General features: G+C 45.2%; 2 protein-coding genes across 2 annotated transcripts in view; one reads left to right on the plus strand and one right to left on the minus strand.

The window, feature by feature from the left end:
• LOC136991342 (obscurin-like) overlaps positions 1–16,825 on the minus strand; it is a 148,807-nt gene extending 131,982 nt beyond the window's left edge. Inside the window, exons 1-7 of the mRNA XM_067292208.1 lie at positions 16,792–16,825; positions 13,929–14,192; positions 13,363–13,638; positions 11,244–11,519; positions 10,157–10,432; positions 8,666–8,935; positions 8,183–8,446 (exon numbers count right to left, since the gene is read on the minus strand). Of these exons, the coding sequence (XP_067148309.1) occupies positions 8,183–8,446; positions 8,666–8,935; positions 10,157–10,432; positions 11,244–11,519; positions 13,363–13,638; positions 13,929–14,192; positions 16,792–16,825 (1,660 nt within the window). The remainder of the gene's footprint in view (positions 1–8,182; positions 8,447–8,665; positions 8,936–10,156; positions 10,433–11,243; positions 11,520–13,362; positions 13,639–13,928; positions 14,193–16,791) is intronic.
• Positions 16,826–19,790: 2,965 nt separating this feature from the next.
• Positions 19,791–20,914, plus strand: LOC136991420 (atypical chemokine receptor 2-like). Its single transcript, XM_067292545.1, has one exon. The coding sequence runs from the start codon at positions 19,832–19,834 to the stop codon at positions 20,912–20,914; it is 1,083 nt and encodes a 360-aa protein (XP_067148646.1). The 5' UTR covers positions 19,791–19,831.
• The last annotated feature ends 1,834 nt before the right edge of the window (positions 20,915–22,748 follow it).

Genomic DNA, 22,748 nt, shown 5'->3' on the forward strand with positions numbered 1-22,748 from the left:
GTCCCACTGGATAAATTCTTCCCCAGACCAGATCAGGGTACATGTGGGTAATCTCATTGATAAGACATTCTCCACTTTCAAGAGGACCAAGTAATATGTGAGTCACATCTGCCTGCTGAAACTGATCCTCACAGCAGAGAACTCGCAACTGCTCACAACTCATTTAGCTCCAGCGGTAGAGATTCCTGCTTTGATACCTCAGCTCACATCCTGCTGGCTGCATAGGCTGGCGCTCATATATATGAGCTGTGCATATGCACACACAAACAGCATGCATCATGTATGCAGCAACGATACAGCACTTTTATCCATTTAATTTTTTGCCAATGTATTTCTCAAGGTAGAAGCGAAGGCAACTAAGCGGAGACAGGTACTTTGTCTGTGAAATGTGAGAAAGTGTATCCAACACACCTTGCCACTCACTAACGAGCAGTATCTGATGAGCATGTCAGGTATTTCATACCCTTGACTCCACCACACCAGCGCTTGCCTGAAGAGCAAGCTGAAGGCTATCAGTTATAAGCAACCTTAGCTTAGTATTGCATCTCTTTTTGCAGCAACTGTTGTTTTCAGTCGCTAAGAAGTATCCCAAGGACAACTGGTATGCTGCACCCATGCCAGGCATGTGGCATCAGGGAACAAATATTTCATTAAAAATTGTAATCACTAGGAGCAATCTATTTTAAAAAATTAGATTACCAAGGAAGGATAGTCCCTCCAGAGTCCTGCTGTTCAAGATTAATGGGATAACTCATTACCATAAAAGGCAGATTACTTCCCTGCCCTAATTTCCTTCCTTGATTGTGCAGTGCTTCTTATCAGCACTCTGGAAACTTTTTGTGGTGAAATATGAAACAAGGTGGAAGTTGTCCTAGCTAGTGTTGTTAACAGGCTGTAGTTCAGCCCCTGTTCACCAAGAAGTTCACAGGGATTCACAGATATTTTGCAGATATTGATTTTATTTGTCTGAACCACGTGATGTGTTGTAATGGGAGCTATAGGGGGGATCCACTGAACCTACATTCAGCCATCAAAAATTTAGGTACCCTGTTTCAGGTAATCATGCAAACTCCTTCTACACTTGATGTGTAAAGGCAGTTCCAGAAAATATATATATTTTTTAATCTGTCCTAAATACCTCTCATCAGATCATAAACATTGTCCTCTGGGGGTACCTTTACTCTGCATCAACCAGTTCAGATGGATCCTAGCTGACTATTTTAGAGCAATTTTCCAATAAGTAAAGTCAAGGACTATGAATTACACCCAAAGTGAAATTGCAAAGTATTGGATTCTCAACCAAAGAGAACTGGAGGCATGATGCAACGTGAATACTTGAGCAAACAACAGCTGGAAACTGGAAGCAATTCCTCTAGCTCAGTACACCCTCTAGCAATCCCTCAAGTCCAGTGCTTTGCTAGATCAATCAGCCCTGCTGAGTTTCTAATTAATCTATGGAGAGCATCATAGTAATATGGATGTACAGGTCACAAGCACGTAGCTTTGCATGACACTCAACCGTTACTTCTCTTAAATTGTATTGCATTGCAGCACGTAGACACACTGTGAGAAAGTTTCACTGGTGTTTCAATGTGTATCTTGAGACTTGGTAAAAATTAGGCTGAAAACGTAAGCCAGAACACTACTTTTAGAGGAGCGGTTCCCACCAGGCTACGCAAATTGAATCAGCTGAATTTCACAGATACTGCATTTCAAAGAATTTCTTGTGCCATCTTATACTCCGGCTCTGTCCTGCACTGGAATACATCAGTGGCAGGCATTTCCCTTTTGGACTTGACCTGATAGGCACGTGCTTTACACGTGCTTTATGCTGATGGGCACGTGCCATCAGCTAATGGCTTCACTTGCAGTACCTAAGGGAGCATACGTAGCTGTCTCAGAGATCACAGTGTCCTTTAGGAATAACAGGAGGTGCTTGACTGTCTGCATCAGAAGTTAAGCTTGTCAAAGGAGGACACAGGACTTTCACGGTAAGACTTTAGTACCACTTCAGTCAGGAGGTTCAAAGACAGCGTAAATGGTGGAGCAATTGTTAAACTGAAAGAATACAGGCCAGACATGGCTCTCAGCCTGTCCAACAAGTGAGGTGGTTTGAGTCATGAATCCAACCCTAGTAAAGCCTTGAGCTGACCTGAATACATAACAGCATGGTTATATTATTTGCCTGCATTGTGGATTTGAATAGGGTTAGAGCCTCTGAAATAGTACTATGCAATCCTGGCCCCAAAAACTGGTAATCTAAGAAGTAACAGGTATAATGAGCCAAGTCCTGAGTGTGTAATACAACCTGATCCCAAATTTTGATCATGAACTTACCTGAGACTTTTAAATCAAAAATAAGAGTGTCATCTCCAGTTTTGCAGGTGTATCTTCCCTCATCTTCTTTCGCCACAGCTGAAGCCACAAGCTTATGCAGTTTGCCCTTATCTTCCAAAGTGAATTTCTTGCTTGCTGTGATTTCTTTGCCATCTTTGTACCACTTAACCATGATGTTGGCTTCAGAGGTCTCAGAAACAAATTCAGCCTGTTTTCCAGTGATGACTCTGATAATTCCTCCAGTTTTCTCTTTATTTATGAAAGTTGCAAGTGCTGAAACAAAATACGGACACACAGTGCTTTGAGGAATTGTGTGGACACGAATAAATACATACACTTATATCTACATTAGGTATTAATTTATCACAGGGCCAAATATGCATGTGTATGGGAAAGTGCGGAAGAATGTCGAGGAGATAGGCGATGGAAGCTAGCCAGACCGTTCCGTGGGAAAAGGAGCATCAACAGGACATGTTGACCCATAGCCATGTAGCTGGGCCTATGCCAGTGTGGTGTGCACCTGGGCTTTGACTCGAGATTAGCGATGAGCTCAATGTGCCCACTGCGCATGTGTGTAGTACACAAAACCACGTATAGTGCCCCCCCGGTGTTCTTCGCCATGGACCGACGCTCAGCGGTGCCAGGGACTCTCCCGCTCCTTTATTGCCTCGATCGGGAAATCGCTGGGGAACCCCCGCTCAGACGCAGAGGTAATAAACGCTCAGCATTGACCTTAGTGTGCCTTGTGTTTGTGTATCTGTTCCTGCTGGGAGTCCAGGCGTCGCCCCCGCCGGAGCCTTACAGGCTCCCAACCCTTGGCGGCTTGTTGTAAAATTTTCCAGTCGTGTGGTTCCCATTTCCCCTGACCATTCTGTTGTAGCACGGGGAACGCCAGTGCTGTGGGGCCCTCGGACCCCGCAACAGGCTTCCATTGTCCTTCTATTATAGCGTCCTTGATAATACCACTCCAGCGGGACTCCCTTGGAGGTCCGGCGAGGGGATTCATTAAGCAGGGAGGTACTCCTCCCTCTTTCTCTTGCGCCTGCAGCTCCACTTTTTTCAGGCGTTCCGATAGCTCCTGTAGCACTCTTACGGTTTCTCCTGGTGACGGCGGTACTTTATTTCTGGTGCCAGGCGTGTTGTCCCCCGAAGACTCGCTGGACGAAAGCAGTGGGGGGTGCTCTGATGGAGTCTGGCGTGAGCGGGTGGTCTCGTTGAAGGAGGGTAGAGGCGGCCGCTGAGGTGGCACAGGCAGCGGCAACGGTGGGTACAGGGGACTGTTGCTAGGCAGCGGCGGGGGAGGAGCGCTAGGAGGGGGTCGGCACTCCTTCCCGCCCGAGTCTATGAGGTCAGCAAGGGGCGTGGCCACCGCCCCTCTTTGAGCCTCCTCCGGGTGCACTTCCGCGTTCGCCTCGGAGCTCGGACCGGCCGGCTCTGAGGAAACCTCCGCTTTCTGGGACGCAGCGGGTGACGGCGCTGACGATGCCTCCCCCTCAGAGTTCTCCCGCACCCTTTGCAGTGCCTCCCCGACGGACCGGCACACTGCCATTAAAGTCTCTAGTACGGTGTTCCAAAGTGCGCAAACAGCTCTTATTGCCCTCTCCTCCTTCTCGCCTCCCCCAATCGTCTTCTGCCACATTGTCTCTCCGAAATCTCGCCATTCCGATACGGAAAATAGCATATGGGTGTCGGAAAAATGACCCCATTTTTGCCCTAGCTTAATCAATCGGTGCAACTGCTTTTCCGGGGCGTCAATCCCTCTCTTAGAGAGTATCCCGGCGAGCAAGGTGGCAGCAGCATCAGCCTCCATTGCTGCTTCCTGAGAGGCGGGGAGCGACCCCGAAGACCAGTGTCTGGTTGGCTAGCGGCGTACAACCAGCACTCCTCTCAGCCGTACAATCCCCACTCCCGTCCTCTCGCTGCTTACCGCAGTCTCGGAGCTCTTATCGGTAGTCACGGAAGTAAACCATCCTCTGCTACCAGATGTCGGAGTGGGGGGACGGGCCCGGAGTAACGATGAGTCTCAATATGAGTATGGTCATTCTCCCTTTATTAGAGCTTACACAGAGTATATATAGACAGGCGATAGAGCATGTGCTAGCAACAGCTGTATGATTGGTTTACAGTCTCTGTTCACGTGCCTAAAGCGAATACATGATTGGTGCAAAGTTGCTGTTCACGTGAAGGGGCTTGTCGGCCCCCTCCTTGACTTGTTTACCACTACTTGCCTTCCCCTTTTGTAATGGTCTAGGAATGTTCAAGGACAGTTCACACAGCCGTGGGATCCTCCCTCCATCGTGAAGACAGGATTGCTCACTTCTAAGAGATCATGCCCCTTTTCACTTAACCATTCTTCCACATGCGGGATCCTATCCAACTCCTCTCCCAAGGAAACCACACTGGCTCCCCGTTCACGGTCCCCTCCCGGGCCTCAACTGCATAAGCACAAATTTGCCCCAAGAACGTGTTTGGAACCTCACAAATGCGGGAAGAAGCTCGTTCTTTCCTTCCCGAACTAAGACACCAACTCTCACGGCTTTTCTCTTTGAAGTTGCATCCATTCCCGATTTCTCATCTCAGTTAGCAGCCGGTCCCTAACCCTTCCCGGTTACCTTGCTCACCAAACTAAACACAGTCTACCTGTGACAGTCTAACCTTTCATCTCGGTTAACAGATATTCCAACCTTTCAAACAGTGAATGGGCTGCGGATCAAACTGCAGTTATTCTGGAGAGGAAGGGAAAGTGATTTTCAAAAACGTCAAGTAAATAAATAGCAATTCCTAACTCAGTAAGTTACCTCCTAGGCATAGCCTCAGCTTGTATTGTATATAGGACTGAAAAAAAATCATTTTTGCAAAGGTCTGTCTTTTATAAAGTAGCAGACAGTTGGGGAATGATGGAATTTTTACCGGATTTAATAGACTGTATTTCATGTCAAGGGATTTGAAATTTCATACCCATGTTCTCAGTATAATTGCTGCTGTAATTAACTAACCTAATTATGCTTTTCCCTGCTGAATGTTTATAGGTATATCAGAGGAAGGATCACTTTACCCATGACTTACATACTTAAGCCTTCCTCAAACATCTCCTCCTTGTCACAGTTGAAAATAAAGTATTCACACAGACAGGCTGTTGGTTTGATCAGCTCAGTTGTTTTTAGGCTCTCCTGACATCCTAAGATCAGGATAGAGCCTTATTTTTTGATTGAGCATCTTTTATACTGGAGTAAATCAACATAGTTTCACATAATTATTCCTTGTTTACCTAGCACTGTACGCAGGCTCAAGCCAAAGAGTATCAGTCCAGTCTGGTGTTTAAAAAAAGGTCATCTAAAATCAGGCTTCTCAGTCCAAAGCCAAGCACCAAGTAATAGTAGCCCAGTTCCCCAGATTGTGAGCATTTAAAAAGCTTCTGCTGACCTCAATATAAGCTCTTATGTATTCATCTAAAAAAAATAGGCCATGGTCTTAAATGCCAAAAAATGGAACATAATTTTAAACTCATACTTTTTAGAGTTTTGCTTGTGCTGTAAAGCAGAGCGAGAGCTCTGGAGGACTTGGATATAGAATGCATATGTTCTAATGATATTCTTGCATATGGCCACCTTTCCTGTTGCATCCACAAAAAGAATCTCTTTTGCCCATTACCGTGGACTTCTTTGTCCCCGACATAAAATTAATTAGACAGGAACATTCCCTGATGCAATGAGGTGTTCACGGTTCATCTCAGATCACCTTGAGTTTCAGTCACTGCACAAAACAGTCTCAGTCGATCAGTGGAGCTACCTTTTATAGTGACACTAAGCATAAGGGATAAGAAAGTCTGGGAAGCACAAGACCCAGAATGATCTGGTACCAATTCCCCCTTCCTCCCTCAGAGTGGGAAGTTTCTAAACCAGAGTCAGATACCCATTTATGCTTACACGACTCACCTTATCCAAAACAGTGTAAAACACTGTTGGTAGCAATCAGGATTAACCAATTCCTTTCTGTACAAACACTCTTCCATCACTTTCATTTTTACACTTGGCTATAGCAACAGCCAGTGCCTACAAACAGGAGTAACCGAAGCTACAGCTAGTGGTGATGAAACACCTTGCTGGGAGGAAACTGGATATCACCCAGAGTCTGAAAAAATGCTTTGGGGTGCAACACGTGAAAGAGGATGGAGTAAGACATTGTGAACATGGAAGTGCTACACTGCTCTACGCTCTACAATCCCAGTTCATCCCATTTAACAGAAACAGTAAGCCTAAGTCTAGTTCTAAATCAGGATCTCAGTCCCCCGTGGTTCCTCAAATAGCCAGTAGAGAAAGACACTTCACAGCAGGGGCATAACCAAAATACATCTGCACTAGCAGAAAGACTAAGGTGGATTAACTTGAGGAATGACAGGAAATCACAGGTGTCCTCGAGGAAAAGCAGCTTTTAGCTATAGGGCACATGCAGCTGCACAGAGTCACGAAGCAAAGGACAACGGCAAAGATTCCAGCCTCATGAGAGACTCTTACCAATTATTTCACGAGAAGTCCTGCAGCAGGAGTTAAAATTAAGCAGTCGGTATGTACAAGAAATCTTAGAGAGGGGAACCATAAGGCTATTCTAGAGCTAAGCAGATTAGAGATGAGTTACAAGAGTTTGCTTACTTTGCAGAAGTTTTTGCTTATATTTTCCTGGGCTCAGATTCCTGTTCATCTGGGTCTAACCACATCCAAAACAACAAAAAGATGATGCTGAATCACCCAAATCCAAAAATTCCCCATTATTTCAGTGCAAAGTCACAATTACTCAGAACTTAACCTATTTTAACCTTGCCCTAGACCTCTGTGCACTGATGAAAATCTAAAACAAAGATCTGAACCAATGCATCAAATCAGTCTCTTCATCTTGTGTAAAGGTATGTACTCACACCATCCAAAAAAAAAAAAAAGATCACAAAAACATGAGGCTGGAAAGACCTAGAAAGATCATCCAGCCCTTCTCCCCTGCTCTGGGACATGCTCAGCTCTTTATGTAATTCCAGACAGATATTTCACTAACCTTTTCTTAAGCCCATGATGGAGGCTCCAAAACCTCTTCAGATGATTCTATTCAGTCATCCAACCAACAGAAAGCTTTTTTACTGTACAACCTGGATCCTTCTCATTGCAATTGAAGCCCATTATTTCCTGTCATTATTTCCGCATGGAGAACAGATTGTTCCCTTCCACTTTACAACAGCCTTTTAGGTACTTGAAGTCTGTTATCAAGTCCTTCCTTACCTATTATTTATGACTTAGCACCAATTGGTGGCAGGGGCTTTAAAGACAAAATTAGAGAGCCCTTAAGTGCTTGAATCCTGTCTTCATTTATCCTGTAACAAACATGACAAAAGGATGTAGGAAAGAGGATACAAGTACAGAGCTACAGCCAAGAGACCATTCGTTTACTTGAAAGGGCAGCACCCACGGATAGAAGATTTGCTCTTGTAGTTTTTCTAACCCTGACTGACTATAAAGAGACATTCTGAAAGAGGTGCTTTACAGAGGAGAATTAGGGCAACAGATGGCTGAACAGGGAATGGCTTGCTAAAAGCCCTAAGATGGAGAAAACAGAGTCAACCAGAGAGGGAGAAATTTCAGAGGAGGGAGAAGAATGAGCTAGGAGGCTTAATGGTCGACAGCATGACTGAAAGCCGGTGCAATGAGATGGAGGCAACAAAAAGCAGCCAGTTGTTCCTTTTGTACTGCCCTTGCTTCCACCTTCTCTCAGTCATTTGACGGGTAATTGTCATGGAAGAGACCAGAATCCATCTCCAAACCCTATCCAGGGGAATTACAGAATGGGAAACCGTTCAACTTACTTTCCACATTGATCTTGGCTTGGGTCTTGTCATCAGGACTCTCACAGCAGTAGAAGCCCCTTTCTGCGAAGGAGATGTTCTTAACCACGAGGATATGCTTCGTTCCCTCAGCTTTGATCTCTATGTTTTCACTGGGCTTCAGCACAGTTTTGTTCCTCATCCACTTCACCTCTGCAGCCTTGGTCAGCTCAACCTCCAGGATCACTGTGTCCCTCTCTTCAACTGTTCTGGGCTCCAGTTTCTTCTTGAATGAGACTGGGGCCTCTGCCAAAGGAGAAAGATATTAGCAAAAACATGCAGGATCCAGAAAATGGGCTATCGGGAGGAATTAAAATAGTGGCCCATGCATTCTGGGCATCTTTATTTAATAAACTGAAAGCAGCAATCCCCTACTATGAATATAATCCGTCAAGGGGAAGGCCATATAAAGCAGAGATCACAGCATCAGTGATAGCCTGTCAAAGGGACATTATTGTCTCTTACCTCGCACCCTGAGGTTGGCACTGCTTTCTACACCCTCAGCATTGGCAGAGATTTCAGCTGCGTCTTCCACCGTCAGATCAGTGATCGTCAGGCTGTGGTTGGTGTCACTCTGCGAGATCACATACTTCTTGCTGGCTTCAATCTTGACACCATTCCTGTGCCATGTAACCACAGCATCACTGGGAGAGATGGTACACTTGAACACAGCCTCTTTTCCTTCTTCAGAGACCACGCTGTTGAGACTCGTAATGAATTTCACCGCTCGGGGAGCTGATGCAAAGGAAGAAAACACTTAGGAGCATGTCTTTGAGACATGGTGTGAACATGGTGTGAGACAAACCAGAGATGTGGAAACTTAGGGAGATTCCTCTGACATGGAATTTTGTTATTATTAATATTATTCTGTAGAGCAATAACAGTGCCTTAAACAGGCTTTGGTTTTGCCTTTCTTTCTTTCTCATCTTTTACCAAATGAGATCATCTGTTCTTTCACATCAGAGCTTCATTTGCCTGACTAGATAAAAAAATCTGTAGAGGCATAAGCCCCATCCACCTTTGTCTCTTCCGTCCCTGGAGACACAGACAGTGGAGTTAAACGAATCCAGGGCGTGATTCATCTCATCCTGAAGTAGATGTTTCAATAGGTCAGATGAATTCTGACCTACTAGCAACCGTTCCTCTCCACTGACTCCAAAGAGAGCTGAGGGGGTGCATCCCAGCTGTAGACATCTTGTGTGGATGTCTGAGGAGAAAGGAGATGAACCCTAGCCTGTGTGCCTCTCTGCCACTGCACTGCACAGCACCTTCCTTTCTTTGGCTGGACTTTATGATGCTCTGCTGTTGGGGACAGTAAAGGGATATAGAGTTATTGCCTGGGGGCAGATACTGCAGCAGTGGGCCCAATTAGCCCTTTGGTCCTGGACATCAACCCTCTCCTCTCTGTGTGAGCACCAGCTGCACCCCATCCTTCTGATGAGACAGTCAATTTAGAGCCTTAGCCTTCATGAGGGAGCAGCAACCCTGTGCACTGTCCCAGGAACAGAGGCGACAGTTTAGGCCCTGCTTCCCCCAACAGGACCAGCTTACAAACTTTACCCTCACACAACATCCCTGTACATCTTCCTCATCAGCTTTGTCATGCTGGAGGACAGAGTGGGGAAGAGCTAAAGCCCTGCCCGCTCCCCAGCCACTAGGCTAGGAGGTGACAGGAATGCTGTGATGACTGTGGAAAGCAAACACCAGGAAAAGCACCCATCGGAGGCCTTCTTGTTCCCTTGAGCGAAAGCCCAGCAAAGGACATCAACTGGGTCTTTAGAGGCAGGAGGAGCTTTGCTAGCCCATGGCATGGGAGCCACAGTAGCAGCAACAGCAGTTCAGGTCTTGAGCCTAGAGCAGTTTTAGGGGGAGTTTGGACTCCTTCACCTCCATCCTCCCGCGAGGGAAATGGAGCTGTTAGGCAGGGACATGACCTGGGGGCAGCTGCCTGCTCACCTTGCACCTTCACTTGGAATTCCTGCTTGTCATTCTTTGTGCAGCAGGTGTACACAGCAGTGTCCGTGCTCTTAGCCAGGTTCACCGTCAGGGTCCGGGAAGCCCCCTCACTCTTGATCTCATACTTCTTGCTCGCCTTGATTTCTATTCCATCCTTCAGCCACTCGACTGAAGCAGTTTCAGGCGTTACTGAAGTAGTCAGAGTGATGTTTTCATGTTCTTGAACAATGAGGGGCTCTTTCTGGACAACCTTCTTTTCAAATTTGGCCTCTGGTTCTAGGAAAGGCATTAAAAAAGACAAACTATTAGCTTCATTTCCAGGTCCTTAACCCAGCAATATTCAGTTACTGTCTCTTCTCACAATAGGGTTCCAGTTCATGGCATAATCTGTAACAACCCAGGAAATATGGATGAATATTTGTGACTGGTATAATCTTTTGCTGAGAAAATAATCTGTCAGGTAACTCAGAGCTTCTGCTTATAAGAGGAGCCAAGAAAAGGAAATGCAAATATACATTTTATCTGCCACTCATAAAATGCTTCTTTCTTAGTGGTAAAATTACCTATATAATCTTTCTTCTCTTATTTGGATGATTCTAGATCTAATTAAGAAGAAATATTAATATGCTAATCCTGAATTTACAGCCTCTTTTCTTATCTGTTTGCTTTACTCCCATTCTCCTCTACCTTGTACAATGCTTTGCCCCAGAACAGGGCGCACACAGTGGCAATCTAGTTTTTCTTAGCGGCCTTTCCCCACAGCTCTATTTCTGTGCTTTAAAACTTCCCACTTCCAGCTCATTTTCAGCTACCCATCACTGGAAAAGGTTGTATGATAACGTGTGTGAAGGAGATGATAAACAAACAAAAAAAAAACTATTTAGCATCGCTTTAGCCAAGGAGTCTCCAACCAGTTTCTCCTCCTCAACACTGCTAAATTCAAATGGCCAAATTCATGTGCAGCATGGTTCACAGATATTGCTCCAGGAGAGATCGTAGCTGCACCGTGGCCATTAGGTACAGAATAATCACTATTCATCTTAGCCACCCAGCAAAGCTGCATAACATGCCCAAAGTGAAAACTCACCAGTAACTCCAAGCTTGAAGGTCAGCTTCTGGCCTGCAGCCTCACAGATGTATTCGCCAGCATCTTTCTTCTCCAGCCGCTCTATAAGCAGACGACGGGTTTTGCCCAGAGTCTCGATTTGGAATTTTCTAGAGGAAATGAGCAGTTTTCCATCCTTGTACCATTTCACTTCAGTTGTGTCCTCTGCTACCTCACAGCTGAGGCTGGCACTTTCTGTCAGGACAGCATGCACCTCCTTCTGGACCTTCTCCTGGTCTATAAACGCAGGTGTCGGGTCTGAGTGCAGAAAAAGGAGAGAATATTGACAGAGGGATTCAAATGAGGCCATCTGTGTGCACAGGCCTGGAAAACATCAAGGTTACCACTTATGTTAAAACCAAATGTCTTCACTGGACAGTATCTACCCTTCTGTGTGAGCAAACTGCAACGTGGAAATTAGGCGAATAAGAGTCCAGGAATGGAAAGGACCACTCCCACGACTGCAAGCATGCAAAACATGTCAAATTCAGAAACTTCCACAGAATATCTTTCCTGCACATCACCAACCCCCCCCCCCCAATATCTTTTCATTAAGACCTACAGTGAATTATCAAGGACACAACTGTAACATGTCATAGCAGAAATGATGGTCTCCTGGTTCACTTGTCCATCCTAACCCAACACAGTACTGTTGGCTTCTGGAACACTCTTCATAGTCTCTTCCACTGTCACAGATGTGACGGTCAAAAGACAAAGGAATACAATTTCCCTACAGCAGTCAGTTAGCCCAGGACTGTGGGCGGCAAGGTACTCAAGCATGTCTACAACTTCAACACTCCCTTCAACATCACACGCTTAGAACAGTTTGGGAACCTTCTGAATCCAGTTCTAAAAGACCAAGTACTAGGAATCTTTCAAGACAAAGGGGCATTTAGCATCTAGCAGAAGTGTTACAAGCATCTCAGAAGGTTAGGACCTCAAATACACAATAGCATGAGTTCAAAAAAGTGCTGAGTTTTCAGTCCATCTCTATAAATTCTGCTGTTAAAACTGCAAATGGCAGAGCACATTCCAACCTCTCAGTTTTTAGAACTGGGTGTGGAAATCTAACAAGGAAAGGATTTTTGAATGAATTTCATTTCAGGATTGAAATACTACAACAGAAAAGCACATGACCAAGTACTTCTGTGTTTTCCAGAAAATATGTTTCTGAGGAGAACTTTGTTGTGGTAACTAGAGGCTTTACAGCTGGATGCAGAAGAAACAGATGAAGCAGAATGCAGAAAAAAAAGCTGTTTAATTGCTATCTAACTAGCCACCTTTTTTTCTAACAGTCTGGGCTAGTTTTCATTTAATCTGTACTTTTTTACTGATTAACACTCATCAAGCCTCAGCAATTCCTCTCACAGTTCAACTGGTTTCAGGCTCACCACTGCTAGTCCAGCACTATGCTCAGAAATGCCTGTGGCTGGAACAGCCCAGGTGAGTACCTCTTCATCACTCTCTTTCCAAATTTCTTTTGAAAATTCTGAAAGTCTTTAGTCCTCACACTGATGGTTCTTAAGTTATTCCTCCATTTCTTGGCTGGCAAAGCCAATCCTTTATTCCTTGCGTGTTTTACAGATAGTCTGTTTTACTTGCAGTTCCAATACAGACCGATCAAGCCTCACACAATGAATGTCAGACTCGCTTATCTGATTGTGACTTCCTACTCAACGGCATTGTAAATGGGGTAACGTGCTGCTTGGTGGAGCTCATGTTACTCCTCCCTTGACATGCTTCATGCAAAATGTACACTCCTATCACACGTGCTTGTCTTTGTCAAGAGGTTCAGTGCACAAGAATCACCCTTTGGGATCCCAGGAATGGGAAAGATTTGAACAACATGCTGACTATTATTTCTATTCTATTCATTTCTGCAATTATTTTTATATAGACTACTTAAGAATGTGACAAGCCTTTGTGACATGATAAAACCAAATATTTCAGTATATACCAGACCCAGCACACAGCAAATCAGATAAACTTTACAGACTGCAGTAGAGCCCAGACTATTGCAATTGGGTCATTGTGTAATATGGAATCACAATTATTATTTTATTATTCTCTACTGAAATTTTGAAAAGAGTATCAGTCTTACCCATGACATTAATCTTGAAGGTCAGTTTCTGGCCAGCAGCCTCGCAGGTGTACTCGCCAGCATCTTTCTCTTCCACCTGCTCCACCACCAGCTGCCGCAATTTGCCCTCTGACTCCACCTTGAACTTCTTGCTTGAGGTGATCAGCTTCCCCTCCTTGTACCATTTCACCTCGGTCCCCCTCTGGGCCACCTCGCAGCTCAGCGTGGCCTTCTCTTTCAGGGCTGCCTGCACCTCCTTCTGCACCCTGTCCTTGTTTGTAAACACAACTTCTGGCTCTGAAAAGAGAGATTAATTCAAAGTGCATCCCTGAGCTGAAGTTTCCTAAACTCTGTATCATAGCTCACAGGGAATACTGGAAACCACCTCTCTGGCTTGACGATATCCATCTAAAGCTATCGGAAGGACATGTGGATTGTGATTTTTTTTTTTTTTTAAAGAATCTTTTAGCTGCTTTGTCATTAATCACACAAAGATTTTATATATATATATAAAATATATATATATCTATATCAGTTTCCTAAATATTCAAGAAATAGGAAGGATGGACCAAAGAACTTTCTCTCACCTGTGACAACCATCTGGAAGACCACTTTCTGGCCAGCAGCCTCACAGGTGTACTCGCCAGCGTCTGTCTTTTCCACCTGATGCACCACCAGCCACCGTGCTTTGCCCTCCGACTCTACCCTGAACTTCTCACTTGAGGTGATCAGCTTCCCCTCCTTGTACCATTTCACCTCAGTCTTCTCCTGGGTCACATCACAGCTCATCAAGGCATTCTCTTTCAGGACAGCCTTCACCTCATTCTGCATTTTATCTTCAAACACATCATCTGCAAGATTGCAAAGAAGGAAAAATTACACCCAGGCCATCAGGGCTGCATAAAAGAATGACAGGATGGTCTTTCAAGTTTCATTTCCACCTTGGAACAGAGTTCATGCAAGGTTAGACATGTTTCCAAACAATTTCAGTGAAGCTGCAGGTAGATTTTAAGAAACCTATGATGCTTTAAAGCTTTGTCTCCAAGTTCCTGTTGTATGGGGTTTTCAATGGGAGATTGTCTGGTAGGTTATGATTTAAATAAACCAACTGTAAAACGAAAAAAAGGCTTATTAAGAAAATGCTTGTGGAAGCACTGGCAGGAACAGTTTGCTTCCAAACAGCACAGTTCCTGGCTGCTGCTCACTTGGACAGCAAGCAGGCTGCCAGCAGAATTACGGTGCCTGATCGCTAGGTGTACACCAGCTTTCCTGCACATGCTGTGCAGGGTCAGTCTCCGCAAGCCAAGCAGGGTGGGCACTCTTGGGAAGAACGACACATTCTGTTCACTTGCAGAAGAGACCAGGCTGCATGTTCACAGCAAACAGCACCTGCTGCAGACAGGATCATTCATTTGCCAACGCTGTCCCCCTACCTGGGTCTAAATTGTTTTTGGAAAAAATGGTAAGGCTTATGAAATAGCTGCATAACATCTGGACTACCTTCACAAAGATTTATATGGAGTTGTGTCCTTACGGAACAGCGTAACTTCCAGGATATATTCTACAAAATGTGTGCTACTAACAACAGGATAAAATCAGAGAGTCATAGAATAATTCAGGTTGGTAGCAATCTCTGGAGGTCATCCAGGCCAATTTCCCCACTCAAAGCAGGCCAAATTAGCTCAAGCTGCTCAGGGCCCTGTCAAGTTCTGAGTATCTCCAAGAATGGAGACTCCGCAACGTCTCTGGGCTCCCATTTCAGTGCTTGACCACTCCCATGGTGAAAAGGTTTTCCCTAATATCTTATCGGAACAACCCATGTTCCAGCTTGTGTACTTTGCCTCCTGTCCTATCACGGTGCACCTTTGAGAAGAGTCTGGACTCATGGTCTCTACATCCTCCCATTACATGACTAGAGAATAAGATCTCCCCTTTGGCCTCCACCTCTCCAAGCTGAACAAATCCAGTTCCCTCTGCCTCTCCTCATACGTCATGTGCTCCAACCCCCTATTATCATGGAGGCTTCCACTGGAGTTGCTCCAACAGCCTTTCGGATTTCCTGATGTAATAACTGGCAAATTTCTCTACCAAGCAGACATTGAATTAACAAAAGTAATTTGGTTTTAGTCTTGGTTTTGGTATATCCTAAGGACATCATTTTAGAAGTTGGGCATAGGAAATAACCTTGGATCTAGTGACCATAAGACCATCTACTTTAAAGTGAACGGAGGGATTAACAAAAATATCTTTATAATACACTTATTTAAAAGTGGCAAACTTGGTTGAATTATGAGAACTGATCAGAGAAGAAAAGAGCTATTTGTTCAAGACTCAATGCGGGATCTGATATCCTTGAAATCTTCATCACAGTGGAAGAACAGAAAGGAAAGGACTGGCCGGCTAAAAAGTCGCTGAACTATCCTCTAAAATCCTTTATAAGGCAAAACACAAATAAGGAATGGAAGAAAGCACAGCTCTGCAAAAAAACTACGTCTCTGAGGTCAAGAACTGTAGCGGTAAAGCAAGATTTGCCAAAAGTCAGGCTGGATCCAGGCTTGCGAAGGAAGTTAAAATAGATAGCAGGGGATCCTTTAACACTAGAAACAGAAGTGGGCAAGGAAAGAAGTGGGGCAATGATGCAAAGAGGCTGGGCTTCAGGTTTCAGAGCTCTTTGTATCACACCTCTGAAGACAACTAGCAAATTCCTAGAAAATATTCTCCTATAGGCTAATTTGTTCCCTCTGGACCTCACCCTCAGCCTATGGTAGATATTTTGCCTGCAGAAACAAACCAATAGAGGTTATAGAGCTACTAATTAAACGAGTGACTCCTAAGTTCACATGTTATGGTTCCATTGCAGACAACTGCCTTCAGTGTGAGGTTTCAGTTTCTCATTTGACTTTCCCTTGGGTGAATACTACTTGTTCACACAAAGTCTAGTTGGTGCTCTCACTCGGTTGTATCTTTAATTAGCAGCAGGGCAAAAAGACAGGTGATCTGAGATCACAGAACTCTGAGGGTCAGAAGAGGGTCAGAAGATCCATTTTCCAGTTCTGGTTCTACAGCACACTTCCTCTGCGGTCCTGGGCAAGAGCCTCAAGGTCCCAACACTTCTCCTTTTAAAATAGCCAATACATAGCCTCTTCCATAACCTTTGCCACTGCCTTCCTCCCCCCAGCCACTCTCTGCAGCCTCCTAGCACCATCCTCTTCTCCTCCTTGATGACTTCCACTTCTCTGCACGCTGTCTCTATCATGTCTGCACTCTGAGTGGCAGCAGCTGCCTGGGAGGGTAAGGAGTGGGGTAAGTTCAGGTCAAGTTCCTATGCTGCTGACCACGGCAGTACATGCAACCCCGGGATCCACGCCATAGGCTTACTGACAATATCGCACCGTCCGCAGAGAGGGACGGGTCCTGCAGGGAGCATGCCGCAGCAGGAAGCCAGCTTACGTGCTCTGAACCGGAGGAGTTCCTCTGTTGACATTGACTGTAGGAGGACTGTTGGAGACCACAAGGCTTGCTCATTAACAGGCAAGAGTACGTGGCCTGTGGTGGGTGATGTGAAACTCCCCAAAGGGACATTTCAGCTGACTTGTAGCCGCATTCAGACATCTAAAAGACCTCAAGCGCACACCATTGTCGGAGTGGGGGGACGGGCCCGGAGTAACGACGGAGTCTCAATATGAGTATGGTCATTCTCCCTTTATTAGAGCTTACACAAAGTATATATATCGACAAGCAATACGCATGCGCTAGCAACAGTTACATGATTGGTTACAGTTTCTGTCCACGCGCATAAAGCGGATATATGATTGGTGCAAGGTTGCTGTCCGCGCTCCGTCGACATTTATGGAACCTAGTTCCATCCAGACTTGTTTACCAGTTTTGTGAATACCTTCTTTTGTAGTGCTCAAGGTCGCTGCAAGGCTCGCTCGGCCGCTGCAAGGCTCGCTCGCCTTGGCCTACATTCCTTCCCTTACCCTGAGAACGGGATTGCTCATCCCAATCAGATCATGCCCTCTCTCGCTTAACCATTCCTCCACAATGCGTGTCTCTTTTTCTCCTTTCACAGCAGCTTTGGAAGAAGCACTTGCAAGCTCAAGATTCATTGTGAAGTACTCTGCCTTTCACAGTCTGATGCGAGAGACGAGTATAAGCATCCTCATGGTTGTAGCACACAACCCCACCCTGCATCCCTTTTGTTATGCGTGGTCAGTGGTTGAAAGGAGACAGGAGAACTACCAGTAAAGTCAAAGAGTTTTTTGAATGCTACTGCTCTCTCCTCCTCATGGTCATGGTCATGGTCATATCTTTAAAGAGTTGGCATGGCAGATCAGCACGGACCCGTCCATTTTTAGGGGGCATTGTGCTCACCAAGGTGCATGCTTCCTGGGAATTCCACATATGGGCTCTGTCCATACGTGTTGACTGCAGATACCCGGAACTGATAGTCAGCCTCTTCTGACAGGTTGCTCACCGTGAACTCGGGGACAGGCACAGGAGACTCATGACACCTCACCCAGGTAAAGCCAGTTAGCTTCTTGCGTTCCACTACGTAGCCATCGATTGGAAGGGGACGGTCCATCTTTGGAGGGGACCATGCTAGCATCACTGAGGTTTCTGTTTTATTTTTCACCACAGGGTCAACTGGGGGTTGCGTGGGAGGTTTTTTGGGAGCTGCACAGGAATAAAAAGAGGACAAGAAATTTGTGTCAGAGTTGAAAATCCACTGTATCTCACAGAAGAAAATCATCTGAGCTTGCACGGGTCTAAAGCACATTGAGGGTTAATGAACCTCAGGAAAACCTTGATGCGAGATGGAAAAGCAAAGGAATCCGTAAAAGGTAGTTCCAGACTGCATTATACCCCTTACACAAAGACGTACAATATTCTTAATAGCTAAACATATGTGATTCCTAGACAGCTTTACTGATTGTCTGCACAAAGAGTTTACTGTGAACAACTCATAGGCTTAATTTTTCAGCGCTAAATACAGACCCATACCACTTCCTGTTTGGCTCCTGGGCAAAGCAGATTAACATTCAATGTGATATATTCACTCGGACAACAGGTAAGCCACCATCAGAGGGTGTTCAGAATTCTATGCACCAAACTGCTGTTCCAGTTCCCCGGTGTGAATCCAGGCTAAAACAAGAGACATCAGTGGGCTTACTTTGGCAGAGTAAACCCTTCATCCACCTGCTTACTAGACATCATTGCACAGGGATAGTTGCAAAGAACAGATCTGCACTAATACTGCAAGTCTCCTGGTATTAACCTTCTGCCAGAATTTCAACGGTATAAGTCCCTGCAGTCAAGAATGTAGATGTGCCTGTAAGAACCAACCTGTGGCACACGCATCTTCGTATCAAGGAGGAGTGTAACGATATTTTGCAATGCTTTACACACTGATGTGGCATCCTGTGCAGCAATATAAATCTACTCCCTAAAAGGTCCCTGGTGCCAGGAGTCCATCTGCTCCATTTCTTACCAAGAACCCGCCCCAACACTATACTGAAACATTTCAGCGCAGATCCTCAACAGATTTAAACAGAGGTCAGCTAAACATCGTACAACTGGGACATTTCAGAGATACAAGATAGAATCACAGAATCACAGAATGGTTGAGGTTGGAAGGGACCTCTGGAGATCATCTAGTCCAACCCCCCTGCTCAAGCAGGGTCACCTAGAGCACGTTGCACAGGATCACGTCCAGGCGGCTTTTGAATATCCCCAGAGAAGGAGACTCCACAACCTCTCTGGGCAACCGGTTCCAGTGCTCTGTCACCCTCACAGTGAAGAAGTTTTTCCTTATGTTCAGATGGAATTGTCTGTGTTTCAGTTTGTGCCCGTTGCCTCGTGTCCTGTTGCTGGGCACCACTGAAGAGTCTGATTTTCTGATGAAAGTAGCTTGCATCCACTGGAGGGTCAGCTATCATACAGTAATTTATTATCTCCACACCAACTCTCTGTGTGTCTGAGCCAGGAGAGAATTAACCATATACCCCTGTGGTCTGATGATTACAGCACTCAGCCAAGGGACCATGCTCAGGTCTCAAGTGCTTTTCAAGCAGAGCATGTAAAGCAGGAGACTTTCCCACAAGGTCTCAGGCTACCTGAGCTTAGTCAAGAGAGATCTCTTTCTTCAGGGCTATTGAACACTAAACCTCCTGTTCAGAAACTAGCCAGCAGTGATTTTTTTTTTTTTTTAATGTAGACAGCTCTCCCCAGGCCATAGACAAAGCCCAAGGAGTGCAGGACATGAAATAGTTATCAGAAGGCGACAGAGTTCCTTGACTGTCAGGCTCAAAGAGATTTATACCTACCAACTAGAGGAAAAGCCTCCATGATGAATACTTAACATATGAAGATTGCTTTTCACATGTGATTTGCAACGACGCTTGGAAATGCCTCAGTGATCCCTTTTGCTTGCTTTTTGTTCCCAGGCAGCCACTTGTCAAATGTGACTTCAAATGTGGCAACAACACCCATGGCAACCTTGCTGGATACCGGAGATTATCCTGCCAATTCGAGCGACTATTCTTATGAGTACTTGGACGAGGCAGATTACATGCTGTATGGCCTATGCACGAAGGAAGAAGCGCTCTCATTTAGCAGAGTATTCTTGCCAGCATTTTACACTGTGGTTTTCCTGGTTGGGTTGGCTGGGAATGGCCTCCTGTTTATTGTCCTGATTATGTACATCAAGAAGAAAAAGAAGACGACTGAGGTGTATCCCCTGAACCTGGTGATTTCAGACTTCCTTCTCCTAATAACCCTTCCTTTTTGGGCCCTATACATTTCTCAGTGGGTGACCTGGGACCTGTTGTGCCCGCTCTTAAACACCATGTACACTGTGAATTTCTACAGTGGTGTCTTTTTGGTGAGCTGCATGAGTCTGGACATGTACCTGCAGATAGTCTATGCTTGCTCTCCTCGCAACTCAATGACGCAGAGGAAGTCCATCCTTATCTTGTCAGTGGTTTGGATCCTTTCCATACTTCTCTCTGTTCCTGATGGCATCTTCACAAACATCAAGCAAATCCACAACAAAACTGTCGTGTGCACTCATGATTATGGTCAGAAACACGTATTTTGGAAAGTTGTTTCTCAGGCCATTCAAAACATCCTGGGCTTCCTTGTTCCGTTCCTTTTCATGGTGTTCTGCTATTCCCGCATAGTGTGTGTCCTCACCACTTCTGCCATTCCCAGATCAAGGAGAGCACTCTGCTTAGTCTTTACTCTGGTGGGTGTTTTCTTTCTTCTGTGGTCCCCTTACAACATTGTCCTCATCCTTCACTCCCTGCAAGATGTCGGTGTGATCAGCAACTGCGAAAGGAGTAGGCAACTGGACTATGCCACGCAGATCACGGAAAGTTTGTCCTTGGTCCATTGCTGTCTCAACCCCTTGCTCTACGCTTTTGTGAAGAAACGATTTCGGTTGTACTTATGGAAGATCCCTAGGGCCATTATGAGAAGAAGTGGTTTCCTCGACATGCAGCTTTCAGAAACAAGTCAGTCTTGTAGCAGATATGCTGCTCAGATAGAAATGTTGAGTATCACAAATGCATGATAAATGTTTACATCACACTGAAAGAAATGCATGAACATGTATGTCCTCTGTGATGTATTTTACTGGTCCCGGCCATGCGATGGAGTTGGTGTGAGCCCACAGCACTGGGTAACCAGAAATCTCATCCTAGAGCCAGCATCAGGATGAGGATTGCCCACATTCAGAATGGAAAACTAAAAGTGTGGGATTTTTTTGTTGTAACCAGAGTTATTATAAAAGGATTGTCCAGCATTTATGGTCATGGAAGAAGCCCATTTTCTGTCAGGGGTATGTCAAAGGTGAAGCATTAGTGAATGAAGGAGTATTTTATGTAGATCATGTGCACTGAAACCTGCAGACCTGAGACCTTGTGCAGAAATTCTCACTCATAGATCGCAAAGTGACTGATCAAGGAGAGCAATTTCATGATGCCCACTGCTCGTGGTACAGGTGGCGGGGAAGGATTTCCAGTGGCCATCCATCAGGCCAAACACAGGTGGCCAGAAGCCCAATCTAGGGGGGTTTCCCCTGGCTTTTGGCATCTGCCAGATAGATGTGTTCAACTGAGCTGATCCCTTTGTCTACCAATAGACACCTTGGGAGGAATTAGGCACTTTTAAGTTCTGAGTCATCCAACCAGTTATGGGTTTCTCCATTAGGATGAGCTGCGCCACACTCAAATCTATTGAGCAGGATATTGCGTGTCTGAGGGGTGGTAAATCAAGCCCTCAGCATCTTTGGCAAGGGGAGGATTTAACTAGGAAGGAAGGAAGGAGGCTGGATCTCAGAAACAGAAGAGAAGAAAAGGGAGACACACAGAGTACTTTTGGGGAAAGAAATGGGGTGCAAGTCTGATGGGGACACAGTCTGGCCAGTACGAGCAGGTGTTCAGCCTTGCAATGCTGCATAAAATATTCCTCCGACACAACTCATGCAAAAGACGTGAAGTGATTCACAATGGGAAACAATTAATTGATAGACTGAAATTTCAGCAGCGGGTTTAAGCTTGCAGCCTGAGACATTTGTCTCTAGGTATCTCCTAGTGATCTAGGTGCAAGCTCCATTACACCGTGGATCTAGTCAATGCAGTCAGTGGAGCCGAGGAAGCAAGTCAGATGACTAAACATAGGTGTCTGCTCTTGGGTGAACCCAACAGCTCCGGGAATCCCACCGCTCTGTGATGACTATGGGAAGAGCTCAGACACCCAGCTCACCTGGGGCCACCGAAAAGTAAATGCCTTCCTCCGTGAGCTCATTTCCACCCTGGATGTCAGTAACCAGAGGGTTGCATTTTGAAATCAGATGATGACCTCTGGAGAGGCAGAGCTCCTTGTTTCAAGATCAGTTTGACCATCAAAGCAATAGAGGTTAAACCAGTAACAACCAGCGAGAAAGAGAGAAACAGTAAAAACATGTTCTCAGCAGAAGAGGAGCGGAGGTATTTTGTGTTCCTATGGACACGTTTTGACAAGATAAAAAAGAGCTGTGGATACTGTAAATATTGGCTTTGTATCATCACCTAGTGACAGCATGGCCTTGAATAGAGTAGCTCTGTTAGCTATTAGCCAATTCTGATTAACCAGTGTAGTTTTAAAGTTCAAGCTTATTAGTTGGCTGGCCTTTAAAGATGCTATTCATCCCAAACACTGTCAAACCTTATCTGGACCTTTTCTAGCCTGGAAACCAGTTAAACTTTGACTAGAAATGTGCAAAACTAAATTAAGAATTAGAAAGAAAACCCTCATCACTCTTTCAGTTTTATTGCTGAACTGAGCTACTGGTAGGACAGAGTTACTGGTAGGACAGAGAGGGGTTTTGAGTTAATCTGGAAAGGTAGATTTGTTTTTGCAGCAGT

This window comes from Apteryx mantelli, chromosome 2, assembly GCF_036417845.1.
Source record: "Apteryx mantelli isolate bAptMan1 chromosome 2, bAptMan1.hap1, whole genome shotgun sequence".
Taxonomy (NCBI): domain Eukaryota; kingdom Metazoa; phylum Chordata; class Aves; order Apterygiformes; family Apterygidae; genus Apteryx; species Apteryx mantelli.

What these genes read in the sequence shown, in the direction of transcription:
- LOC136991420 (XM_067292545.1), top strand. Translation starts at nt 19,832, where the DNA reads ATGGCAACCTTGCTGGATACCGGAGATTATCCTGCCAATTCGAGCGAC.